Raw genomic sequence first — 26,451 nt, forward strand, 5'->3', positions numbered from 1 at the left:
ACACAAATATTTTGAAACAGTTTTAGAGATGATGACCTCAAGATGAATAGAATTATTTAATTTAGATTTTGTTGAATATTTATCAGATTTCTTGTTGGTAATACTGCCTTTCAACAGAAGTGTCAAGTGGGTTGCAATTATCATCAAAGCTGATAGGTACAAATAAGCAATGATCCTGTCTGCTATCACAGGGTGTGCAGGTTCATAAAGGGGAATTCTTGTGGAAGTCGCTTTCCCCCTATGAATTTTCCTCCCTGTTGCCATTGAACTTCTGGAATCAAAGTTGTTAAAGACTGATAGACTCTGTCAGAAGATGTTAAGTGGATTATGGCCCATCATAATAAATATGCCCTGTGGAGAGACAGGGTATGTTCTCATGCACACAGAGTATGGAGCTGCCTCTTTTGACTTGTGCTTTCTAGTGCCTAGGAGTACTCTTGAGCAGAGTTCTGCTCTGTTTACAATTGCACACAGCTTGTCTGCACAGATGAAAATGTTACTGGGCCAGTGCTGTAGCTCTTATGGCTGGAAATCACTGGCAGCCTGGATCCAAGCTGAATCACAGGTTAAAGCTGACAAGTTAAAGAACATAGCAAGAGCTGCTGGCTCTTCAGCTGCCAGATGTTTGTAGATCCATGTGTGTCTGAAGGGGAACTGCCCATTAAATGTCTCAGCTTAATAGGAAAAGGGGATGGGAAAGAAGAGCATATGACTCCATATGGCTCCCTCAGTGTGGCAGTAAATCCTTGTGTTAGTGGGGTGCAACTGTGAGGAAATACAGAGCTGTCTCCTGATGTTGCTGTTGCATAGCAAAAAATCCATGGAGGAGATGGGGAGGCTATAGCTAATGTGGAGTGGATGGCTTCCTTTGGGTTTATGGCTTCCATGAACTTGTAGATGCAGCATTATAATAAACAAAATATCTGACTTAACAGAGCAACCGTTAAGAACATTTAAATTGGTCTTTTTTTATGCATCTGCTGAAATTATTATATTTGAAAATGTTTGGTTTGTATTCACAAAAGAAGTAAAATTTCCTGATTGTGGGCCATTTAGCACCTGTTTCTGCCTATAAGACTCAATATACCTTTTCCGAAACCTTGTTTTAAGAAAGAAAAAAATAGTTTCTTAGTTGTTCTTCACCAGATAGCTGCACTGGGCTGTCCTACCCCTTCTCTGTAGTTTTTTTACATGATGTTTAGTTGTAAGGGATATGACAAAGCTAGATACCAGTATCAAGAAGGGACATTATGATTTGTGTTACTACCCAGAGCTAATTCTGCTTGTGTGAATTGTAAGGTAGCTTTGGTCCCCCTCCCTACTAACAGAGCTTTCCCTGTTATCAGAAAGGAAACCACCTTGCTGACTTGTAGTCTCCCAGCAGAAGTCAGGTTAAGCTTCACAGTGTAGTGGAAGTAACAAGTAATTAAGAATAACAAGCAATTGTGATTAAAAACTCAAAAGAAAACCTTCACTTTCAAGGGGCCATATGTTGGTAAAAGTGCTCCCCAGCTGAACCATATGGATGGATGGAATGTGGGATCTCCTACACGTTGGGAAGAGGCAATAATAATTTGTGACTTGACATATTATTGCCATGTTTCCTTTTGATCATGCCAGACATCCACAGGTCTTTGTCACATTCTCGTAGGAGAATGAGCGTGGGTCTCTGCAAACTTTAGTATCTTAGTTTCAGAGTTAAAAGCAAGTGTGCCTTTAATGAAAACAAGACTGCCTTCTAACAGAAGTTGCCTTGGTCAGATGATGCAGTCAGTGATCCTGTCCCCTCCCCTATCTTGCTGGAACCTGGAAAAACAGTTGCAAGTACCATTTTGAAGGCTGTTTTACCAAGTGTCTGGCAAATGCTTCATGTCAAAACATCCATCTTTTCCCTCTGTGGGCAAAGAACAAGCACAACTCACTCATGTCTTCATTGGTCACACTAAGAAGGCTAAACACACCATCCAGTAAAATGCGTTAGCTTCATAAGTGGAACAAGTCCTTTATTTTGGGGAGGCTGCTTTATCCCTTTGTGAAAAAGGAAGCACAAAGTGCTGCTGTAGAGCAATAATAGAGATGTATTAAGTCTTTAATCAACTTCAGCAGCTTCATGGAGACCTTGCAACAGGGTTTTAGGCTGAGGTTTGTAGAAGAGTGCACAGTGATATCTTAGAAAGGGACATGATGACACCTCGTGTGTGTGTGTGTGTGAAGGAACTGCTAATACTGACATCTAATATCTTGAATATATGTTCTGCTGTTGTACCTCCTGGCACACCTTGGTAGTTTCTTCGTCCACTGCATCTTCAGAAAGCTCATCTAGTTGTGTGGGAGAGGATGTGATTAGCAGCAGTGGCATGTGCCTAGCACTGCTGTGTGATTTGCAGAGGTACTTGTGAGATGCCTGAAAGGTGTTTATGTTCATGTTGCCATTTTCAGTAATCAACTCTTATTGATTTTTTTTTCACAAGAAATCAAAGTTATTTTATAGGAAAATATTATGGAGGTTTCTCATTGATCAATGGATTTTTGATTTCTAAAACTTGCAGCAACTTAGAAGCTTTTTTGCTTTTTGTCCCTATGTGCTTCAGCACACACATAAGCCTGTCTTTGAACTAGTCTGGGAAGTGTTTGACATGGAACATTTGCTGATGCATTCTTTTTCTTCCTAAGCCATCAGTGGAGCAACTTGCTGCTTCCTTCTTGCATTACAAAGTTGGCCCACCTCAATCACCCCTAGCAGCAGTGAACCCCAACACAGCCAAAATAACCTCCATATCTAACGTGCATGCAGGCAGCATCAAGTTTGGGAGGTCAGTAGTATGCTTTGCAAGTTCTTGCATTACACATTATCAGGAGAAATGTTTTTAATTGCACACAGAGTCAAACACAATCAATAAATTCAGGCCTATAGGTACAGATTTAGGTATTGTTTATTCTTCCTTGTTTAGAGAAGCTTTTGCAGTCAGCTCCCCTGCAGTGGGCTAATGCTGGCTGGCTGCCAGATGCCCACCCAGCTGCTCTCTCTCTCCCCAGCCTCAAGAGGACTGGCAGAGAAAGTAAGATTAAAAAGCTGAGTTGAGATAAAGACAGGGAGATGGCTCAGCAATTACTGTCATGGGCAGAACAGACTCGATTTGGGGGAAACTAACTTAATTTTCCTGCGTGCCCCAGGAGCGCTGGGCGGTGGGGGGTCATGGCCAGCCCAGTGCTGGTCAGTCAGCGGTGGGTCTATTGTGGAGCCAGCTGTATCCAGCCCAGGGCAGCCCCTGACCCTTCTCACAGAAGCCCCCCTGCAGCCCCACAGGCCAGCCTGGCCAGCACACCCAGCACACACTCACGTTTCCCCCTGTGCTGTGTGTGCAGCACAGCCTGGCCAGCCTGACCCCTGGCCTCCAAGCAGATGTCTCCAACTTTTCTTGCCTGCTGTCAGGGTAAGTAGGTGATGGGCTCTCACACGAATGTTGATCCTGAGCCTGGCTTGTGGAGGCCCTCTTTGATGTTTTATTTTGGCTACTTGCCAGGGGGTCCAATATTTAAAGCACAGGGGTAACGATCAGATTATTTTTATTATCCCTGCTTCAGAATTCACTGTTCTGCAGACATCGTTTCCTGCACTCTTGCTGGGTAGCAAAATGTCCCCAAGAAGGACACGCCACCAGATGCAAGATCTGTTTTTGTGTTGCTGGGAGTAATAACACAAGGACTGCAAAAGTTGCCTGGCTGTTCAAATACTAATGTGACAAACTGTGGCTTGCTCTTCACTGCTTTCCTCATTTAGCCATCCCAGAGCCCTCTTTGGAAAAAGAGCACAATGCACCTGGTGGGTCAAGAAAAGCCTTCCTTGCTTTTGTTCTGGATACCTGGTGAGGTGTGTGAGCATGTTGTGGTGCAAGAGTAAGTGTATGTTGTAGAAAAACTCAGGATAAAATTAATACCTGCCTGGAGGTTTCTATGTACTTAGATGGGAAATTCAGCCTTATCAATCATTCTTTGTGTTTCACTCTTCAGAATAAGTACTATTCAGATTTATGGGCTGCCTAATTTATTAATGTGAGTAAAAAGAAGACAAAGATATATCTGATTCATTGAATATAATCTTTTGGGCAGATCAGGAAGATGAAGAAAAATACCGAGTGCTGGCTTGGAATAGAAATCTTCAAATATTATCATTTGATCTAGAAATAAACTGGCAGAGCACAAAGGTTGCCTACATTTAACATTCATAGCATTTTACTACTAGATACAGTGCTTACCTCAGATGTCAGAAAATAAGAGACTTTGCACAAAAGCTGGGCTTTATTCATTTTGTGACACTCTTCCTAATGCTACCCAAACCAGCATGTGTTGGTCTAATTGCCCTTCTGTATCTCCATTTTTATATCACTGTAAGTCTTTGGAATTTGGAAATTCTTGATTACCCTGTGTACTGTAACATTTGAAACTGTGCTTGAGCCTAACTGTATTTTGATGTCCCTGCTTGCTTTAAATGGCAGAAACACTGAATATAAATTAGAATATATTAGCATTTTGCTGACTTAAAAGATGACATTTATTGTGAGTCATAAAGAGTTAATCTTAGACTTTTAGCTCTGAGCTTACTTTATTGAGCTTCTGCATACACGTGTTAATTTTCTCAGATGAGGGATAATGGATGTCACTTGAGAAAACAATACTGATTTGGGTTCTTTCATAGTTTGTGGGTTTATGTCCCACATGGTATAGAAGCAGGCTCTGGGAGATTGCCTGAAATATGCCTGGCCTCTCAGCTGCACTAAAAATAATTCCTGCTTCCCTTATTTCTAGAAGTAATTCTGAGATGCTGCAAACCTTTAGCTCCTTGTTTAGGAAAAAGATTCCTCTTCAGCTTTCAAGTAACAATAAGGGAATGGTCTTTAGGTGTAACTGTTGTATTTCCAAACCACTCCTTTGTAAAAATGCCTGTATGTTGTGGAAATTTTTTTTTGTTTTGTTTAATCACTTTTGTTATGAAGCGTTCTTGATTGGGTGACCTTTCTTTGAGAGCAGCACTTCACATTGTTTTTTGGCAAAATGGGTTTGATCATCCTTGCTTTACTAAGCACTAGCACCTACATGACAGTAATTCACCCTCTAATACCCCCACAAAACCTATTTATGCAGAACTTGACATGATTTGCAGTCTCTGTAAAGGAGGAATATAGGACTTAAGCAGTGCCTAGAATTTTTTTTTTGACCTCAATTTAAGTTATTGGAAGTATTAGGCTCTTCAGACAACTAAGCTGTTCTCTAACCTGGCACTTAGCACCTTGTAACAGAACTGCACTATCAGTTCTGTGGCATTCATGTGTCTCCCTCCTAACTTGAAGGTGGAAAAATTGCAAGGGAAATTGCTGCCCAGCATTGGAGAGTTGCAGGCAGCCAGTTAAATTGATCTTAGTGGTGATAATAGTCCAAGTAAGGCAACACAATCACAACCTCTTTATTAATATTTGCTGACCATTGTCCATTTTAACTCCAACACGTTGCCTGTGAATGCCAGTAAGCATCCCAATGTCAGGGTACTCATTTGAGCTTTGTGATCTGCAGTACACACAGGTACAGAGGTGTTATTTTATTTGTTTGTTTCCGGAGACAGAAAAAATGCTGGCAATTAATAGATTCTAGAGATGTTTTTTTCCAACACCAATTTTAAAGAAGTGTGTGAATGGAAAAATTAGTTTCTGAGAATTCAGATAACATCTGCATTAATATGGTATATTGTAAGGATCATTAATGTTCAGAGTGTATTATCAGGTGTTTTCTAATGCACTTTTGATGAGCTGTAATGATGCTTGCTGTAGTGTTTTTTCATCTCTACTCTCCCTCCCTTTTTTTTCTGCTTGATTGTAATAATGACTTAACCCAGGTGGTAGACTCTATCCAGAAAGTGCCCAAGGGAAATATTATTCCCTAGTACCAGCAAACATCACAGATAGTCATTGAGTTCACTATGAAGTTTCCTCAGGAGGGAAGATCTTGGATCTCCCCTTGGGTATCTGGACCTGCCCCACATTTGCAGTGTAATAATCTGGCTTTGGGATGAGATGGAGAAATGGCAGAGAGAAACAAGATGAAAAATGGAAGTGGAAGGGAAGGAAAAAAAAGCCAGTAATGTGTGGTAACTATTGAAATGACTGATTTTTGTTAGAATATAACTTGTCATAGAATAAGGTCCTGGAAAGTATTCGGATAATTTTGAAATTATTATTAAAGAGCACAGTGCAGTTTCAAATGACAAGGATGAGTGCAAGGATACAGATTCTTCCCTTTGGATATCTCAGGGTATTGGTTGGTTATGATCCTGCTAGAAAATACTTCTGTTTTTTGGATATGACTGATATTTGTCCTTAATATTTGTCTTTTGTAGCTCTCTTAATCTGCACTATCAGCCAGGAAATGTGTTTTAAAGCTCTGGTTCCTTGTTATGCCACCCAGTTGCACAGAACAGCAAGCTTTAAATAAATGTCATGGATATGCTGTAGCTTTGTCAGGTAGACAAGGTGCCTAAATGTGAAAAACTGAAAATGCAGGCAATGGTGATAGAAAAATACTACACATGCTTTTCAGCTGAGCAAAGTCTTTGTAGTAGTGGGTGTGCAGAGTGTCTGGTATCACTCACTGTGTGCCCTTAGGATTTGCTGGCAGTAGCCAGCACAGGCACCACAAGCAAGAGTAAATCACACTGGTTGTTCAAAAGATAGTCTCTTATAAATTTACTCGGGTTTACTTGCATGTGAGAAGAAGGGGCTTCTTTGTTTTCTTGTTTTTTCCAAATCTTTGTTTCATTGTTTGTAGAAGAATTCAAAAATAAAGTACCCAGGAAGAAAATTATGCTGTTAGGTTGCTTTTGGCTATGTTATATTGAAAGCTATACTTTGCAAAAGTAATCTGTAACAGCAAACGGTGTACAAAGGAAAAGGAGTCGTGTTGTTGCACACAACGTTTTCCATTTTCTGTATAAAAGCTTGTTTAAATAATTTTGTGCCCTCCCCTTTTCACTGCCTTTCTTAGGCAGCAGCTGAGTGTGTGCCCCTGTCAGCCCAGGGCCCTGCACGTGGTGTGGGGAGACCTTTCACAGCCAAGGGGGCTGCAGGGAGGCTCAGGCAGCTCCCCCACCAGGGCTGTTTTGCCTGGGACAGGTTTCCTTTGAGGTTGCACTTACTTTCTGAAATGCTTTTTACCATCTCTTAATCTACACTCATCTGCCCCCTTAATATTCTTCGTGGATGGGGCAGGACTAGAAGGGCACTCTGCAAGTCTCCTAAAATGGAAATGAAAAACCTAAGTGATATCTGGCCCAAAACTGTTTTAGATCTCTCTTGGAAAAAAAAGAGGCTTTTTAGTGGTCTTTTACTTCTGGGAGCATGGTTTCCCTCCCCAGTGAGATGCATTTTGTGTCAGCTGTTTCTATATTAAAAAAAAGTCTCCTGAAATAACTGCTTTTGGCTTGTCAGCATCTGGCAGCCCTCTCGTCCTGAAGCAGGCACCACCAAGGTCCCATGTGAGCAGGCAGGGCCCCTCTCTCCCTGGCTGGCCCCTGCAGAGAGGGGGTGCCTGGCCCGGCCGGGGTCACAGGTGGGGCAGCCCAAATGGATTGCACTGTGCTTGCTTCTGATGTGCCTGGCCCGTGCTTGCACACCACGATTAAATTTCTGCTCTTGTCAGTCCATTAAACCTCCCAAAGTGATTTGTTCTCCCCAGAGAATCACAGGAGAGGGGGTGGAAAGGTAAAAAGAGAAAGGAGAAAAATAAAGAAGGGCTGGCAGGAGGAGAGGACAAACCAAAAATGAGTAAAACAGAGCTGCTGAATCCCATAGCCAAGTATTACATTATAGACTCCCAGTTTGGATATAAACAAAATGTTTCCTTAGAGCAGAACTGCATCCAAAACTTGAAAAAAATATTTTCCAGAGGTGAACCAGACGTGCTCTGTCCTGCATCAGGAGCAGGAGGAGGTGACTCACCTCTGGCACCTCTCACCCCCCAGCCCTCTCTCCCCTCATGCCCCCTTTGCAGTGCCAGCAGGACGGTTCTGGGGGGTTGCTCGTGTTGCACAGCTGGATTCTGGCTGATTCCAGCTGCCCAGGGCAGGTACCTGGCTGGCCTGGCCTCTGGCTCCTGCAGCAGCTGCACCTCTCACTGCTGCTGGGTCCTCTGTGCAGCTGCCATGTGCCTGAAGTGACCGGCCACCTTTGCTGATGTGTTTGTTGTGTGACACTGCTGAGCTGGGTGGGTTTTGCAGGCTGCTGGTGAGGCTCACACAGCTCAGTGTGACAGTGTGACAGTGGCCACCACGCAGTGGCTTCCCTGAGTGTCCCTCCAAGGGGGCTGAGGACAGAGCAGGACAAGACTGAGTCTCTTGATGGCTGTCAGGACACCCAGCTTCTGGGTTTTGAGGAGTCCATATGTCTTAAAATATCATCCAGCTAAATGAAACCAAAAATACCATGCCAAAAAAGCACAAATGTTGTCACCAAAGTTAATAAAAGTAAGGAAATTAATACTTATAGTTGACCTCCAATACCTAGGCACAGTGGGGTGTAGCAAGGAAGTAGTTAGAAAGGCACCATGGTGAGCCTTTGCAGTGAATTACCTTATTTTTATTAACTTTCTGATAACCTCAGTGAATTTCCTTTCTTTTTATGAAGTGATTAAAAAACCTAATCAGATCGTGTAATTAAAATATATAATTGCACAATCTCAGAGTTTTTCATAATTACTGTACATGGTAAATATTGTTACCTGATAACACTTTGCACAAAAATTCTGATGAATTTGATGGTTAGGAGGTGTCTGATTTCCAGTGTTTGCAATGGAACCTTCTCTAATGACATTAGACAGATAGTAAAATGTTTTGAAATGGAAACTATTTTAAGCTCTAAAATAATGACTTGGTTGTCCTTTTTTAAAGCTTTTGTACATATTGGGCAGCTGATATGTGTGGACATGGTGTGTTTCTGTGCATTTCTAATGGCTGTTTCCTTCATGCTCACACCTCTGCTTCTGTTTTGTTAGGCACCACCCACTGGAAAATGGGTGTTTTGATACAAAGCAACACAGTAAAAAAAAAAATCGGATCAAATCCAGTATCTCAATTCCAGCCAAAGAATTGAATTAAAATCAAGTCCTTCTTAAGCCTGTGTACAGTGACTTCAGGGTAGACATGATGTTGCAGCCTTCCTGACATCAGGTAGCCAGGGGGCCCTGGACTATGGTTATGTTCATAGAAAATCCAAAGATGCAAGGTATAATAATCCTAAATAATGGGAAAATGGTTACCCAAAACCAACCAAACAAAAAAAGGTCATATGTGTCTTTAAAATCAGCTCCCAGGTGTGAGGAAGCAGTTACTGAATTTTCATTCATTAGTCCAATTTTGTTTATTTTGGAAAGTGTGAGATGGGCTAAAGATCTTATTTTAGCAGCACAGTTTGTTTGTGGTCAGAAAACTCTTCTGTCCTGAAAATTTTTGCCTTATTGACCAGAACTAAAATAAATTTCAGAAAATCCATGACAAAACATATAAATAATATGTGAATTGTATCTGGGAACCTTGTTGTCTCACTCTGCTGTGGGAGACACCAGAGCTGCCCAGTCTGTGCTCCTGTCTGGGCAGGGAGCTTTGGCTGTGGGTCTGGGAAGGGCAAAACCAAACAAATTGCAGGGAGGTGGCAAAGGATTTTCATTATTTAGGTATATTTAGGACAGTAGGCTTTTTGCAAATGAATCTGGTCTGAGCTTTAAAACTCTTTGTGTTGTTTATGAAAACAATGGTTTTTCATTTCCATGGTGGGTGTGTGTGTGCTGTCAGCCATTAATTGACTGGAGATGTTTTTTTAACACATCTGGTTTTGGAGGTACAAGTGTGTCTTTTAAACCTCTGATGCCTGATTTCCCAGAGAGATCTTGGTTGTTTATTTTTTATAGAGTCTTTTTCTGGTTTGATTTTTTGACCATTTTTTCCTGTGCAGAAAATGTGCCCCTACCCTAAACATCCACCTCCAGCTTCTACCCATGTTTAATTTAGGGAACTCTTCTGTAGAAAGCCTGTACCTTTCTGTAAAAAAGGTGCTGCTCTACCTTTAGTGTCAAGATGTACTTTTGGAGGGTAAATTCAATCTCTTTCTCCCCATGGCCTCGTCATTCCTTTTAGTGAGTTGTTTAGTCTATTAACATTCCCAGATACTTTTCTGTATAATCCATCCTCATCATGTGGGTAAAGTCAAAGAGAAAGTTATTGACTATAGCTTTTCCCTTTATTTCATTTAATTCCCTGATATCAGTGCCAATGTCTGTGTGAGACTGCTCTCAAATGGAAGGAGTGCTGTTAGTGAGTTGTTGGGGAAACAGATATGTGTTTGCAAGTGCCAAGACATTTGCTGTCCCTCCTTCTCTTCAGGGATAAATTGAGATGATTCAGTGTACACTCCAACACTAATTTTAATCCCATTTAAACAAATAATTGTGCCCTGCACCTTTCCTCATTGTAAATTCACTCTCTCATGAATCTGTGGCCAAGGCACGGAGACAGTTACTAACTAGAATAAATCATACAATTCACATTTTGTGGGAGGCAAAAACCAACCACACATGTGTGGTCAGAAGGAAACCTGCATTGCTAGTTAAACTAGAGCCATCTGAATAGAGAAAATGAGCACCTAAGACTGTAAAACAATTAAGGAGGAAGGTGTTTCTGCCGCAGGGGACTTGGAGGGAAGTGCCCCTGTTCCGGTCTGTGGGCAGTGTGGTGCTTGCAGCTGGGGCTGGGAGCACAGCAGGGATGGAGGGGAGGTTCCTGCCAGGCTCTGCGTGGCTCCTGGCAGGAGGGCAGCAGGGCTGGAGGGGCTGTTGTCTCCTGCTTGGATTCGTTCTGGCTCCCCAGCTGCGCTCCCCCCTCCTGCCTGCCTGCACTGATGAGCATCCTCCCTACGGGAGGCTTTCTCCGGAGCGTGGTCGCTGCTGACTGACAACCTGAGAAGCCTCTAAAGAATTTAGAGATTCTTTAAAGTCATTTAGAGATTCAAAAAGTCTCTCACAAACTTGTGGTGTAGGAGATGGGGCACAGCCTGGGCTGCTCTCAGTGCTGGGTACCCACATGAGAGGAATATCCAGTGCTCTGTTACACGGAGGTGCTTGCAGTGGGCACCACAGGGCTCATCCCCTGCAGCCTAAACAGGCTCTCAGCAGCGTTGGGCATGGGATCCCTCCTTGAGCTGCACCAATGGAGTTGGGAGCTCGAGGAAAAGAGACCTTGGCTGTTGCCACAGCTTTGCTTTTGAACGCCTGAGAGCGCAGTCGCACGATTTGTCATCGGGCCCTCCAGTCAAAAGGGCAAAGATGTGTTGGAAGCAGAGAGCAGCTTTCGGCGGATGGTTTTGTTGTGCAGTGCAGTGCAAGTCCTCAGATCACAGGCGCCGGGTCACTGACGGTTAAACTTGAAAGGACTCTCATGCAGCACATTTGTTGTAGGGAAGCACTGGTGTACCGAGAGCAATCTTACCGGGTGGCAAATGCGTCTGTTTGCTTGCTCGTTTTAAAAGTCTCTTCTTGTTTAAAATGGTGGGTACTGTTAGGAAAAAAGAAGTAGCATTACCATACAGCGCAGAATACATGTCTCTCCTAGGCAAGCCATGCTGTTTGACTTTCATCTTGCATAGTAAAAAACCTATAGTTATTTTCTTTTTAAGCCTTTCAGTTATTTCTGTCAGGTATTGATAAGTGGAGAACTTCCTTCCCACCTCTGTTTCATGCAGTTCCCCTCAGGCCACTTACAAACATTGTGCAGATTCATGACCAATGTTTATGATAATCAGGAATGTGTTTCATATTCATCAGTGTGCTGTTACATTTGTGGGTGCTCTTTTTAAATTTTAAATGAATTAATTTCTTAAAAATGGTTCACTAACAAACCCAAAGTCTTAACTAATTGTACTTTGCCCTAATGCACACGATCCCTAAGGAATGGGAGATTTACTCGGCTGGAACAAACCCCATTTCCAGTCTTGGGTCAGATGGAGCTGGCAGCTTCTTCAGCTCCAGGGATACCCACTGGAGTCACTGGGACACACAGGCCCCTCCAAAACCAGGCAGATGGAGGCCTTGAGGGGCTTATACTCACCAGACATGTGGAAGTTGTGATATTTGCAAGTGCAGCTTCATTTCCGTTCATGGTGTTTGCGTGAAATCTTAATTCTGAATTCACTAAAGGGACAGGGAATACATGCACCTTTCTGAAAATATCTCTAATAGAACTGGCTATATCTCACATTTATGTCATTTGAATTTTGAGGAGTGTTGAGTAACTGCTGTTCCTACTGAATTCAATGGGATTGCTGTGAATACAAAACACATTTGGAACTCAGAACTATAATGTGTGTGCATAGCTATAAAACAGGTTGCTTGATACTGTTTGTCACATGTAATTTGCTTTTCTTCCCTTCTTCTTTGAAGGCAGTATAAAATCTGGATGTTGTTGGTTTTTACTGTTTGTTTATTGCTGAGTAATTTCAGCCAACATGTGTTTTTCAGCATTAAGTCTATTCATCATGAACATCAACCCATTGAGATTGTAAGTGTGTCACAGTTTTCCCACCTAGATCAAAATGAGAGTCTGGAACAGCCTCCTTCTTTTTAACTTAACAAGCTGGTTTTATTTTCCCCTGCAACTTGCTTTAATAATATGACCAGCTTTAAGTTCCTCAGGCCGGAAAGCTTGGCAGTAAAGTTCTGTGTAGGGCAGAGGTATGAAACATAAGGTTTTTCTCAGGTTTGAAACATGGCAATGATCTTCTCTTCTACTGAGCACTGATGGAAAATACTAATTTAGGAGCAGAATTCTGTTCTCTGGAAAGTACTCATCATCTGTTAGAGACAGGGACTGCAAACCCATTTTCTTACAGGTCAGGTCACCACATAATATTAGTTGAAGATCACATCACAGAAAGCTATCCTAGCAATGCAGTCACTTCTGATGACCCCAGCCAGAGGGCACAGAGCATTTTTGGTGTCTGGTCCATTTTCTCACTTCTAGTGGTTCTTTTGCTCACAGTTGATTCATGACAGAAGAGTGGAAACAGCTCTGCAGAAATGGAAAGGCCACTCTAGTATTCTCTACCAGCACAGAAGCAGATAGCCATTTGTCTTAGTCGTGACAGCAGATTATCAGAGAACTCTTGGCAAAGCTGTCTTTGTCCTAGTTTGCCACTGCCCCAGTTTTAAAGGCATTTGCTTCTCCAGACTGCTGCCCACACCATCTAAATGCGCTCTGACTTGATTCTGCACAAGCTGAATATCCTGTGGGAAAGAAAGTGCTGCTAGTCCTTGTCAGTGCTGACTTGCAGGACTCACTGCTCACTGTGCAGGATATGACCCTTAAATGAATTTTATGAATGAGCTAAATGGATTGTAATTGATGACTTCACTTGAAAGTACAATGTAGAATCATGAAAACGAGCACAGTAAAACGTTCAATTAAATCACACCAGTCTGGTCTGTTAGTGGAGAAAAGTCTGTCTCTCTTTACTTTCAGCTTCTGCATTCAGTGAGTTTCTGCAAACAGCAGCTAGTCTGTGTTCCTGGTGCTATGGTTATGAACCGAGGGAAGGAGCTTGAGCTGAGTCTGTGTGACCGCACGCGCCTCAGGGTACTCGGCAAAACAGCCTGAGAACAGGTGCCTGCTGTATTTGAGAACTGCCTGATCAAATGGCAGGGAGGAAATCATAAATCTAGGAAATTCATCTCATGCATTTCATCCCACCAGAAAGGCTGTCCCGCTGGCCACATCTCCTTGAGCAGCTCAGTCTCAGTCTCAGGTGTGTGCTGTGTGGGAGCACCCTCCCTGCTAACAGCAGTAAAACACAAGGAAGGGAAAACATTTCTATATAGAGATGAGAAAATGCATGAAGTAATGCATGTGTTGCAAAGACCTGCACAGAGGCTGATGTTCTTCCAGTGCCCTGGGCTGGAGCTTTGGCTCTGCAAAGGGGTGGTGCAGGCCCAGGGCTGGCCCCGCTCGTGCTGCGACGAGGGCAGGCTCTGCAAAGCTGCCATGAGGGCTGCTCAGATCACTGCAGCGACCCTGCTTGCATCCCTATGCTTAGATAAAAAAGAAAGCTTTTAACTGCTGTGTGTTGTCTCTTTGTTTTGCATAATCAAGTGTTGAAATCATGATAAATGTTGACATCAAGTAGCCAGAAGTGCAGAATATAATTGTGTAAGGCCAATGGGGTCATATGAAGTTTGTGCTCTGGCTAACAAAATATGTAGAAATATTACTAACAATTAGCATAAGTATTGCCATTTATTATAACTAATTTTACAACTAATTATTATAAGTAATAATTATTCTACTAGGATTTTTTTCCTGAGGGCTTTGTCATTCTTGATGTTTGAAAGTTGTAGATGTCGTAGCTGAAACCCTAATTCTATAATATTCTCTCAATGTGACTGTTGCATCTGTGATGCATTTCTGTGACTCCATATACAGGTTTGTTCTTTTACATCTGTCTTACAACATGCCCTTTTGCTAAATGCTCTGTAGGCATCAAAGCAGGCAAGAATGACACAGGACCCTCTAGGTAGCAGGGTAAGCAGAAGCAGCAAGCTATTAAGATCTTCCTGTTATTTCATTGATGATTTTGTAGGTATCATCTTCTAATCTCATTTAAAAAAGACTCAATGTGCATTTGAATATTTCTGAGGAGAAAATTGCTAAGCAAAACATATATATAATCCTAACATTTTGGTAGGAATAGGGTGAGTTATTATTGATTCACAGAGCACGACAAAACATCACTGCATGAATTAGCAAACAGCTGTTTCTAATTTGAGTTTAGAACTGTACACAGAGGAACTTGTTTTAGTGTTCACTCCTTTCATTTATAATGAATTTTAATTACCGCTACAGGTGAGAAAAATGTAGAAACAAGCTTGTATCTTGTGGAAGAAACAAAGGAGAGACAGATGCTAACAGATTTACAGTCTGTGATAAAAGGAATGTTTTGGTACACTTTACATGTAATTAGAGTGCAGCTGTTTTCAGTCCCAAGTCCATGATGCACAGCAGAATATAGTATCTGCTGCTTTTCCAAAGGGAGTAAAGAAAAACAGTGATTCAACTCTGAAAGCATTTAGTTTATTCCTAGATCTAACATAAAACTTTCTCCTCCAGCCCTATTATGCCATTTATCGAAGCATGAAATAACTTACTTAATGATATGTTAATTTTTTGTTACCAGCAAAATACAGACTGTTTGACATAAGGAAAAATAATGTTAAAAATAACTTTTTTTATCAGCTGTTCAGAATTATGGATCACCCTGTCGATGGTCATTACTGAGTCTTGATATCTCTGCTAATGGGAGACAAGGGCTCAGGCATGCATTACTCTGCCTTAACAAGTTTCTGTATATCAGCTAAGCTTCAGTAGACATCTTTGTGTGTACTTTTAACTTGCAGTATAAAAAAGACTAATTAGATGTATCTTTGATCACTACAAAAAGGTTTAAACAAAGACAGCAAGGTTTAAACTGTCTATGTGTAACAGTTTATCTGTGGCAGACATCCCAGCAAGTTTAGTGTTTGAAATTCCGCACTACATCTTGTGCTGATTTTGTATTCTAAATACAAAGTTACTCTCTGCATGAGAAGAAAAATCAGATTATATATACTTTTCATTGAGCCAGACATCTTTGCTTTTTTAAAAAGCTATAAAATGAATTGCAGTACAAAGCTGAGAAAGTGGGGAAAGAGTCACTAACCTTTGGTAATTTAGTCCAACAAAAATGCTTACCTCATAAGCATGGGATTAGGTATAACTGAATTTTTCTTGCGTCAGAGATAATAATGAAAGCAATGCCTGTGGTGTCACAGTAGCACCTCTTAGACTTCTATCTAATTTCATGTTTGCTTTGAACATTTTATATATATATATATATATATATATATATATATATATATATATATAATAGCATAGTGTCATAAAATACAGAACTCTGACCCGTCTGGTGGAGAAGCTGACGTCACTGAAAGCTCTGTGTAGAGTTCTTCGGAGCAGTGTGAACTTCCCAGGCCCTCCTCCCTGCCTTGGTTGAGGGTGGGTTAAGCAGTTCTGGGGGACAGTTGCATGATATTTTTTGAGAAATAATTATAAATAAGTTGCAGAAATCCTTTTCCTCTCATTTAGTGAAGTGTGCTTGAGTGTGCAGTAGTGCTGGGTGTCAGTCACTGCCCAGCAGTGACAGTGCCATTCAGAGGTAGGTGCAGTGTCAGTGTACAAGGACTTCCATTGCCACAAGGGCTGGTGGGGCACAGCCCATTATTGCCTTCTGTGGCACAATGAACAGAAATGTTCATTGAAGATAATAAATGTATAAAAATCAAGTTTGGAATATTATTGGTACTTCTGATTATTTCTTATGACTGTGAAGGAAATATGCAGGAAAATGGGACTAAAGACTCCAACAAAATAATTAAGCAAAAAGCTGTCATAGTGCCCTGAAAATGTTGAGCTTAAAACATTTGCTATATAAACTTGATTTGCATTATTTCACACCAGCACTGCAGTGTAAATGAGCAGCGTATGCTATGTGAGGTTCTTACTATAATCCATTGTAATGATCTATCCCTGGCTTTAATACATGGTGCAGCAATGCAAAATTTGCTGTAACCAGTACTGAGGATTTGTCTGTCCTCAATCTCTGTGTTTTATTCTCATAGTTAAGCATCTGCAATAATAATAATTATTGAAATTGATAGCATTTCTATTGGACTTTCCATCTGAGGATGTCTCAGGGTTTTCACAGTGATACAGAAATAAGCCCTGCAATTTGCCCTTGAGAAGCAGATGGCTTTTTGCTATTATGGAGATGAGGAACTGAAGCACAGTTCAGAAGTGTGGCTTATGATACCAAGCTTGTTTTCAAAAGTTACTTTCTTGGGTGCTAGAATTCCATCAACGTTCAACAGCTTAAAGCATTTTCAGTGCTTTGACCATCTTTAATTTGTGTATCATGGAGGGACTCGGAGAGAAACAGAAGTCTGAGCTTAAACAGCAATCCTTCCTTCACTAATCAATTTCAGGGTTTTGTGTTTGTTAATTTAAGTATTTCTCTTGTGTACTAGCTCTGTGCTAGAGGAATAAACCTGTTAGAATAAGATCACGTTCTAAATCTGACCTCCTTGGTTTACTGTCCCGTATGGAGATGCCTTCTGGGCTCAAGACGGGAGTCGTAAAGATGTTTCTTTGGCCAGACCCTGGATTTTTCTGATGCCTGGGGCTGGTTGTGCGGGCTCTCCTGAGCCCCGTGGTGCTCAGTCTGTGCTGGTGGCACTGGGAGGAGCTGGCCTGCTGCACTGCACAGACCACACTGCAGCGTGCCCGTGCTGTGGAGGGATGCACAGAGGCCCTGTGGAAGAGCCACCTGAGCTCCCCACACCTAGGGGAGACAGACTGGGGAGATTCTTCAGTGGAGAGGGACCCAATGATGCTCTGTTGGTGAACAAGAGCTTTAGGGAAGGACAAACTTCAGGTCCAGGCCAGCAAATGTGGTCTCAGTGCATGTGGTTTTTTTTCTTAGAAGGAAAAGGAACCAGCTGTGGGTAGCCTGGGTTTGTGCTCTTCCTGCCCAGGAATGTGGCCCCCAGGGCTGGGTGACTGGGGAGCTGAGCAAGAAAATGAAGCTCTGCTCAAAGTTCAGCAGGAGTGAACTGTTTCCAGCTACCTGTGGGCAGGGAGATGGGAAGGTGTTTGCAGGGACTGTGAAATTGTGTCTGGTTGATTATATTTCTATTAGCAAAATAACTCTGGAATAATAAATATATCAATGTCAGCAGTGTATGCTGAGATGGCAGTGCTGCTTACTCCTGGCAATCTGTGATGAGCCATTTGTCTCCCTTCTAAGAGATATCACGTCTTTTTAAAACTTCATTTTATTGTTTTAGCTTCATGAATATGTCTCTGAACTTGCCTTGTGTTATCTGGAAGATAAATAGAGAATGAAGTATGATTTATACTACATTTTGGCCAAATTGTTCTTCTTAGAAGGAAAAATACATTTATTGAATGCATTGAGGATGGAATTAGCTCCTCACTGATGATGATAAATGCTTGCAGTCCTGTAAACGTGCTGAACATTAAGTTGCTAAATTACTGTACCACTTTGAGATTGATTATCAAGAATGGCCCTTTAAGCTTCATGACCTGCACATATATCCTGAGGACTACTGGCATCCTGAAGCTTCCTTAATGCTCTTTTTTTTCCTAATTAAACTTTTTATTGAATTTTCTTACCCTTTTAATACTTGTTTTGATTCTCTTATGTGCAAATGACAAAAGCCTTGCACCAGCCATGTGATTCTCTATTTTAGAACAGTCCCACTTTGCAGGATTAGCCATTTTAATGACTTTAATCTCCTTTTTGAAAGTGATTTTTCTCATTCTGCTACATTCCTTTGATTGCATTAATGTAGAATTATTATTCTAACCATCTTTGCCAGACATGTCATACCACATCTAAAATATATCTTCCCACTAAAATATTACTGTGGTAAAATACCTTAGAATTTTCTCCTCAGTTCATTATAGGTCTTTTCTTCAATTTAATATGGCAAGTTAAAATTAACAGGGCTATTATTCATTCATTCCATGAAGAGATTAATGATAATGAGTTTTCCCTAATTTCTTCAGTTTAGGTGTTCAGTAATTTAGTATCTTGTTAATAAGAAATCCAGGTGGGTTGTTTCTGGTGCTTAAAGTTTCCTCTAAAATTCTTTTTAAACTGTAAAAGTATGAGAAAATGCTGGAATAAAAAGAATCAAGAAACTAAACATGACAATTGGTAAAAGGTCCAACTGGAGCTAACAAAAGGAGATAATATTTGCATTCTATGTAAACACTTCCATTTTATGACAAATCCAGCTTTCCAACCTGAGAAATGTTATTTTTAAAAAAAATCCAAATTATATTAGCAAAGGCTTTGTGCTTCACTCACAAAGTAATACTAACACCAGCTTTCTTTGATTTTGTTTTCTGAATAGCCCAATATGTTTGAAGAGCAGCAGCTGGACAGGAACTGGCTCTGCTTGAATGTTAGACTGTGTTTTGAGCTAGATCTGTTCATTTCAGAGCAAAAAGAGACTTTCTAGAGATTTGTTCACTTTGCGTGATGGGCCAATGTAATGGTTGGCATACGTGCATATGGATGTGAATAAGTTAAAGCAGTTGGCCCAGCCTGTGTTACCCCTGGATTTGGCCCGCGGCATCTCAGGTTTCCGAGGCGGACAATGGAGCTTTATTCGGTGGAGGCGCTGGGAGAGCTCGGGCTCCTCTCGGCGCAGCCCTTGCTGTGCGCGCCGCCGCTCCGCGCACGGCAGCCTGACTGCGAGGGGGGGAGATTTCAAATGCACGTGGTTTTACAAACATTTCTGCAAACGGACATGGAAAATTATTATAATTACAGCCAGTAAGGCCGAGCAGTAACTAGCACATGGTGGGGTGCTATTTCTCTTGTTGTTTTTCTCCCCCTCTCCGTAGACAGCAGCAGCGGCACAAACGCAACATGTGCTGCCCTAGTTCAGGCCCAGCATCCCCCTCGTGCTCCCCTTTGTCTCCTGCCCCTGGAGGAGCCCAGCTGGTGAGAGGAGGGAATTAGGCAGCCCTGAGCTACCGGCACCTCCCCGGGGCCCCTAATCCGGGCGCTGGCAGCCGGCTGCCTCTTCCCTGCGACGGCCCGTGGCCGCAGGTCCGTGGGGACGGAGCCCCGGATACGGCTGGCGGCAGAGCTGGGGATGGCGGGGGCTGGGGGCTCCCCGGGGGCTCCGCAAAGCTGTGCTGGCAGCGGGGTGGGCGGCGGAGGTGGCTTAAATTGGGAACATGAGGCTTTGTTGCAGCTGCAGAGAGAGAGCCGTTCGTGGTCGGGGGAGTGAAGCCTGAGAAAAGTTTACATAAAAATCAGGAGCTCGTTGTCTGTGCTTTAGGCTTGGGCTCCGCCAGATTTGGAGGAGCTAGTTGAGTGCAAAGACCTTGAGCATCTCAGAGGCGCGGATGCTCGCTGAGAGTCGAGGTGCATTTCGGGAGCAGCAAGAAGCAGGTTCTCTGTGTCCAGCATCGCTCTGGAGCACGAGGTTTAGTGAAACGGGGGAGCAGAGCTCTTGGGAGCAAGGGGTGCGAGAGCAGATGCCTGACCTGGAAAATAGACATCCCCATCGTGTGGGAAAAGTTGTTTGGGGTGTGTGTATTTGGTTTAGTTTTTTCCCAGGTCGCTGCTCTCTTTCTTTACCTGGGATGAAAAAGCAGGTGTTTGCCAGGGCAGAGGGTGCTGCAGGAGCTGCCTGGTACGGTGCTGATACCCCATTAGCCGAGCCCTTCTTTGGGAGCTCCTCGCCGTACTTGTGCCTTCTCGCCTGGAGACTCTGTAGTTGGCAGGCACGAGGAGTGCGTGTGTGGCAGCCTACACACACAGTCGGGGAATTTTTTATTGGTTTGTTTTAGTAAAAACTGAAGTAGGAACATTAAATGTTTTATAAGGATGGTGTATCTCGAGAACCGGCTCCTTTTTGGAATCTCCAAATGTTTGCGTGGTCAGCACTTTCCATCATTTACATGAACTTTATTTTTGCTTCATTCTGTGGTTTAGTTTGATATCAGACTAGTGGCATTTGTGTTTCACTTAACATCTTTGCATTTGTTGGAATTAGGATATTTGAATTCACTCTCTTCTGTTTCTTGTTAACAATTCCGTTAATGAAAGCTGACAACATTTTATGTATTTTTCCTAAAATGACTGTGGGGCTGCTGGAATTGGTGCTGTGTTTCTTTATGGTAATATGGAATTATAAAATATTTTTCAAGCTTCATATTGAGTAAAGGAAATAGTTATTAAAACAGAGGCTGGACAATTTTTAGTTTATCCTGAACTTGATTCTTTTGTGATGTCTAGAGATCTCCAGTGGTGATTTTCCTGGGCTTTAAAATAATTTCTTTGGTTTTGTACCAAGAGAGCAACATTACCTTTTATACAAGCAAACATGGTAATGGTGCAGATCTCTTCTCTGATTTTCTTGAGCTCTCTCAAATCTGATGCTTTTATTCCACCTAGATGTTCAACTCTGCCTTTGAGCAGCCTTTCATTCTGTTACAGTTTTGAGACAGAACTGAAGGATTTTTTTAATGGAGACATTACTTAAAATCATCTTGATGTAGCATTTAACAGACCCACAAATTCACAGGTGATCACTTAACACTGTAGCTTTCTGAAGTGTTTGTATTGCTTCATTGCACATTGTGTTTCGCTTTCTTTATTCATTGTTTATTGCTTTACAGTACAGTGAGCAGGTGTTAAACCTGCTAAAGAAAAACGCTTTTTATTAACACTATGTGTTGGCATATTTGTGAATTATGTGTACAAATATATTTTTATTTCTCTTTCACAAACCTCCTTTCAAATTCAAGAGGGTTTATTGGGGTTTTTTTTTGAGTTGATTTTTTTTTTAATGCTGTAGTAGCAGAAGCCCATAGTGTTGTTGAGAGCTTTGTCCTTATTTCACAGATGCACTGGGAATTGTTTTTAATCTCCTTTCTGCTTTCCCATTACAGATGGTGATGACGACCCACAACTCTCCTGGGTGGCTTCATCTCCCTCCAGCAAAGATGTTGCATCACCCACTCAGATGATAGGAGATGGGTGTGATCTTGGCATCGGGGAGGAGGAAGGGGGGACTGGCCTGCCGTATCCCTGTCAGTTTTGTGATAAGTCCTTCATTCGCCTGAGCTACCTTAAAAGGCACGAGCAGATCCACAGTGACAAACTACCTTTCAAATGCACCTACTGTAGCCGGCTTTTTAAGCACAAGAGGAGTAGGGATCGCCACATAAAGCTTCACACAGGGGATAAAAAGTACCATTGCCACGAATGCGAGGCTGCATTCTCCCGCAGCGACCACCTCAAAATCCACCTGAAAACCCACAGCTCCAGCAAACCATTCAAGTGTACTGTGTGTAAACGTGGGTTTTCATCTACCAGCTCATTGCAGAGTCACATGCAAGCTCATAAAAAGAACAAGGAACATATGGCAAAGACTGAGAAAGAGGTGAAGAAGGATGATTTTATGTGTGATTACTGTGAAGAGACATTCAGTCAGACTGAAGATTTGGAGAAGCACGTAATGACACGCCACCCACAGCTTTCCGAGAAGGCAGATTTGCAGTGTATTCATTGCCCTGAAGTATTTGTAGACGAAAACTCGCTGCTCTCACACATTCATCAAGCCCATGCCAACAAGAAACACAAGTGCCCTATGTGCCCAGAGCAGTTTTCTTCAGTGGAGGAAGTCTATTGCCACTTGGACAGCCACAGACAACCTGACTCCAGCAACCACAGCATCAGCCCTGACCCAGTCCTGGGGAGTGTGGCGTCCATGAGCAGCGCAACGCCGGACTCCAGCGCGTCGGTGGAAAGAGGTTCCACTCCGGATTCGACCTTAAAGCCTTTGAGAGGACAAAAGAAAACCAGGTCAGTTGACAGAGAGGATGGCCAGAACTGGTCTAAAGTTACTTACAGCTGCCCCTACTGCTCGAAACGTGACTTCAACAGCCTTGCTGTTCTAGAGATCCATCTGAAGACCATTCATGCAGACAAACCTCAGCAAAGCCACACGTGCCAGATCTGCCTTGATTCCATGCCTACACTGTACAACTTGAATGAACACGTGAGAAAAGTGCACAAAAACCATGCCTATCCCATGATGCAGTTTAGCAACATTTCTGCCTTTCATTGCAATTACTGCCCGGAGATGTTTGCAGATATCAATAGCTTGCAGGAACACATCCGCATTACTCACTGCGGCCCAAACGCTACCCCTCAAGATGGCAACAATGCTTTCTTCTGTAACCAGTGCTCCATGGGCTTTCTGACCGAAGCTACCTTGACTGAGCACATCCAGCAGACTCACTGCAATGTAGGAAATTCAAAATTGGATTCCCCTGTCATTCAGCCAACACAGTCTTTTATGGAAGTTTATTCATGCCCTTATTGCACAAACTCCCCCATTTTTGGCTCCATCCTGAAGCTTACAAAGCATATTAAAGAAAACCACAAGAACATTCCTCTGGCACACAATAAGAAGTCAAAAGCAGAGCAGAGTCCAGTTTCTTCTGATGTTGAAGTCTCTTCCCCTAAAAGGCAGCGGCTTTCTGCAAGCGTAAACTCAGTGTCTAATGGTGAATACCCATGTAATCAGTGTGATCTAAAGTTCTCAAATTTTGAAAGTTTTCAGACCCATTTAAAGTTGCATTTGGAGTTGCTGTTGAGGAAACAGTCTTGCCCTCAGTGTAAAGAAGACTTTGATTCCCAGGAGTCTCTTCTGCAACATCTCACTGTACACTACATGACAACTTCTACTCATTATGTATGTGAGAGCTGTGACAAACAGTTTTCTTCAGTGGATGATTTGCAGAAGCATTTGTTGGACATGCATACTTTTGTGTTGTATCACTGCACACTTTGCCAAGAAGTTTTTGATTCCAAGGTATCTATCCAAGTGCATCTGGCAGTCAAGCATAGCAATGAAAAGAAGATGTATCGTTGCACAGCCTGTAACTGGGATTTTAGGAAGGAGGTGGATCTCCAGATCCATGTGAAGCATAGTCACTTGGGTAATCCATCAAAGTCTCACAAATGTATCTTCTGTGGTGAGACCTTCAGCACAGAGGTAGAACTGCAGTGCCACATCACAACCCACAGCAAAAAATACAACTGCAAGTTTTGTAGCAAAGCTTTTCATGCCATCATCTTGCTTGAAAAGCACTTGAGGGAAAAACATTGTGTTTTTGATGCTAGTGCTGAGAATGGTACAGCTAATGGCATGACCCCCACAAATAAGAAGACAGAAGGGGCAGATATCCAGAACATGTTAATGAAGAATCCAGATACTTCCAACAGTCATGAAGCCAGTGAGGATGATGTGGATGCTTCTGAGCCCATGTATGGCTGTGACATTTGTGGGGCTGCCTACACTATGGAGGTCCTCTTGCAGAATCATCGTTTGAGAGATCATAACATCAGGCCTGGGGAGGATGACTGTTCTAGGAAGAAAGCAGAATTCATCAAAGGTAGCCACAAGTGTAATATCTGCTCAAGGACCTTTTTCTCAGAAAATGGCCTGAGGGAGCACATGCAGACCCATCGAGGTCCAGCTAAGCACTACATGTGCCCCATCTGCGGGGAACGCTTCCCATCGCTCCTGACCCTGACGGAGCACAAAGTCACTCACAGCAAGAGTTTGGATACAGGGACGTGTCGGATCTGCAAAATGCCACTGCAGAGCGAGGAGGAATTCATCGAGCACTGCCAGATGCATCCAGATCTCAGAAACTCCCTCACTGGGTTTCGCTGTGTTGTCTGCATGCAGACGGTCACCTCTACCCTGGAGCTGAAAATTCATGGGACGTTCCATATGCAGAAGTTGGCAGGAAACTCTGCAACCTCATCGCCTAACGGCCAGGCCTTGCAAAAACTCTACAAGTGTGCGCTGTGCTTGAAGGAGTTCCGGAATAAGCAGGACTTGGTAAAGTTGGATGTGAACGGCCTTCCCTATGGCCTGTGTGCTGGATGCATGACCAGGAGCACCAACGGACAGTCTTCGAGCTTGACTCCACAGGAGGTGAATGAGAGGCCGTGTGGCAGCCTGAGGTGTCCAGAGTGTAGTGTCAAATTTGAAAGTGCTGAAGACCTAGAGAGCCACATTCAGGTAGACCACCGAGACCTGACACCTGAGACCAGTGGCCAAAGGAAAGGTACCCAGACATCCCCTGTTCCCAGAGTAAGTACAGCTGAACTTTAAAGTATCTGAGGGATAAAATGTAGACTTTCAATGTGAGAACTGATCTGATATTTATTATTTTTTTTAATTGTCACTTTATCAAATCATTTGTGCTACTAAAAAAAAAACCTCAGCAAAACAGGAGAAAGGGTAGAGTAATTCACATAGAACAATCAGAAGTTGCTCAGCCTCTCGGGCACCTTGATTCCTAGTAGCAGTGCATCAAATTTTTTATCTCAGAACTGCCCTAGATTTACCAACAGAGAGTTGAGACTCTTGGCCAGTGGGCATTGAGTTTGTCCATGAATTCTGATTCTACTGAACTGGCAGATCTGGAAAAGCTGGGGTAGTTTAATGAAAAATGGAGATGCTGAGTAGCCAAAACAATAAAAACATCTGTCATATTTGAGGAATGAGATTATTTCTTACTGGGAAAATAATAATGAACAGGAGGATATAGGAACTTGTGAGGGAAAATGTAGTGAGCTCCATCCTACCCCCCAAATTCTCACCTAAACCAAACTTCTATGCTAAAGAGCTTGTCCCTAGGAATGTCTGCCAGAGTGAAAGTTTTGAGGTCTGTGTGCATTTGTGTGAGCTTGTTTGTGTGTGCGTATGATTTTAAAAGTGACTTTAAAAGAACCTGCTTCATGGCCCTTGTGTAGGGTCCAATAGGGGATAAGTAGTTTCTTAGCAAATCTGGACATTGTCTAATGTAGATTACATAAAAGTGTGCTGTCCTTGACTTTTTGCAGATAGCCTGCTTTCCCATTTCTTAGCTTACAAGTTACTTGGGAACATGCAGATCCACGTAAGGTTCCAGAAGTCTACTCAGGAGATTAATATCATTTGCAGTTTATAGTCTTTTTAAATTATTTGTTGACATTTTGGTTCAAGAATGGGCCAAGTCAGTCCTTCCTCTGTCAGGAACAGATGGAATGAGAAGTGGATTTTGGAAATCTTCTCAGGAGACCAACAGCAGACACATCTGAGTATTGATATCATCTGACATTTTTAATTAAACATGATGGGGTGAGATTTTCAAAAGTATCTAAGGAAATTAGGCACCCAACTCCTAATGAATAATTCCAGCCGCAGATGCCTGTTTATGTCAATCTGCTAATTAAAGCACCCACAAACACATCTTACTGAATTAAAAGCACCTGAAAATACCATCCATTCAACTAGAACACCAGAGGCTTGGTAAGTAAGAGAGGGCCTTAAGCATGTCCTGAGGACGTGGGCTGAGGTGTCTCCAAGGGAGCTGGTGCAGGTCGTGTCCCTGGCAGGAATTTTCATCCCTGCTCCATGTGGGGCAGCAGTGTCCGGCTGAGCTGGGCTGGGCACGGCCATGCTGGAGCAGTGCCCCAGTCCAGCCTCCTGAGCCAGTCCCACAGAAAGCTTGATTTCTTTGCTTGTCTTCTCTCTCTTGGTAAAAGCACTGGATATTGTTCCCTCTGGGTGTGACTAAGCCTCCAGGCACATGAAAATAATTTTGCAGAAGATTGAGGAATGGAAATATCCTGTCTTTGGTGTGATACCTAGGTCGGCCTAGATCATTGTTCTTCTTCCTCCTCAGGACTTTATTTTCTTCTAAATTCTTGAAAAATACCT

The 26,451-nt window shown here is 42.6% G+C and overlaps 1 protein-coding gene across 11 annotated transcripts in view; it reads left to right on the plus strand.

Annotated features, from left to right (window-relative positions):
• Nucleotides 1–26,451, plus strand: part of ZNF423 (zinc finger protein 423) — a 281,397-nt gene that overhangs the window by 163,319 nt on the left and 91,627 nt on the right. For all 11 annotated transcript variants that reach the window (XM_064386378.1, XM_064386384.1, XM_064386379.1 and 8 more), the window contains one exon: nucleotides 21,614–24,837. In XM_064386378.1, coding sequence (XP_064242448.1) covers nucleotides 21,614–24,837 — 3,224 coding nt within the window. The remainder of the gene's footprint in view (nucleotides 1–21,613; nucleotides 24,838–26,451) is intronic.

Source organism: Passer domesticus, chromosome 12 (genome assembly GCF_036417665.1).
Source record: "Passer domesticus isolate bPasDom1 chromosome 12, bPasDom1.hap1, whole genome shotgun sequence".
Classification (NCBI taxonomy): domain Eukaryota; kingdom Metazoa; phylum Chordata; class Aves; order Passeriformes; family Passeridae; genus Passer; species Passer domesticus.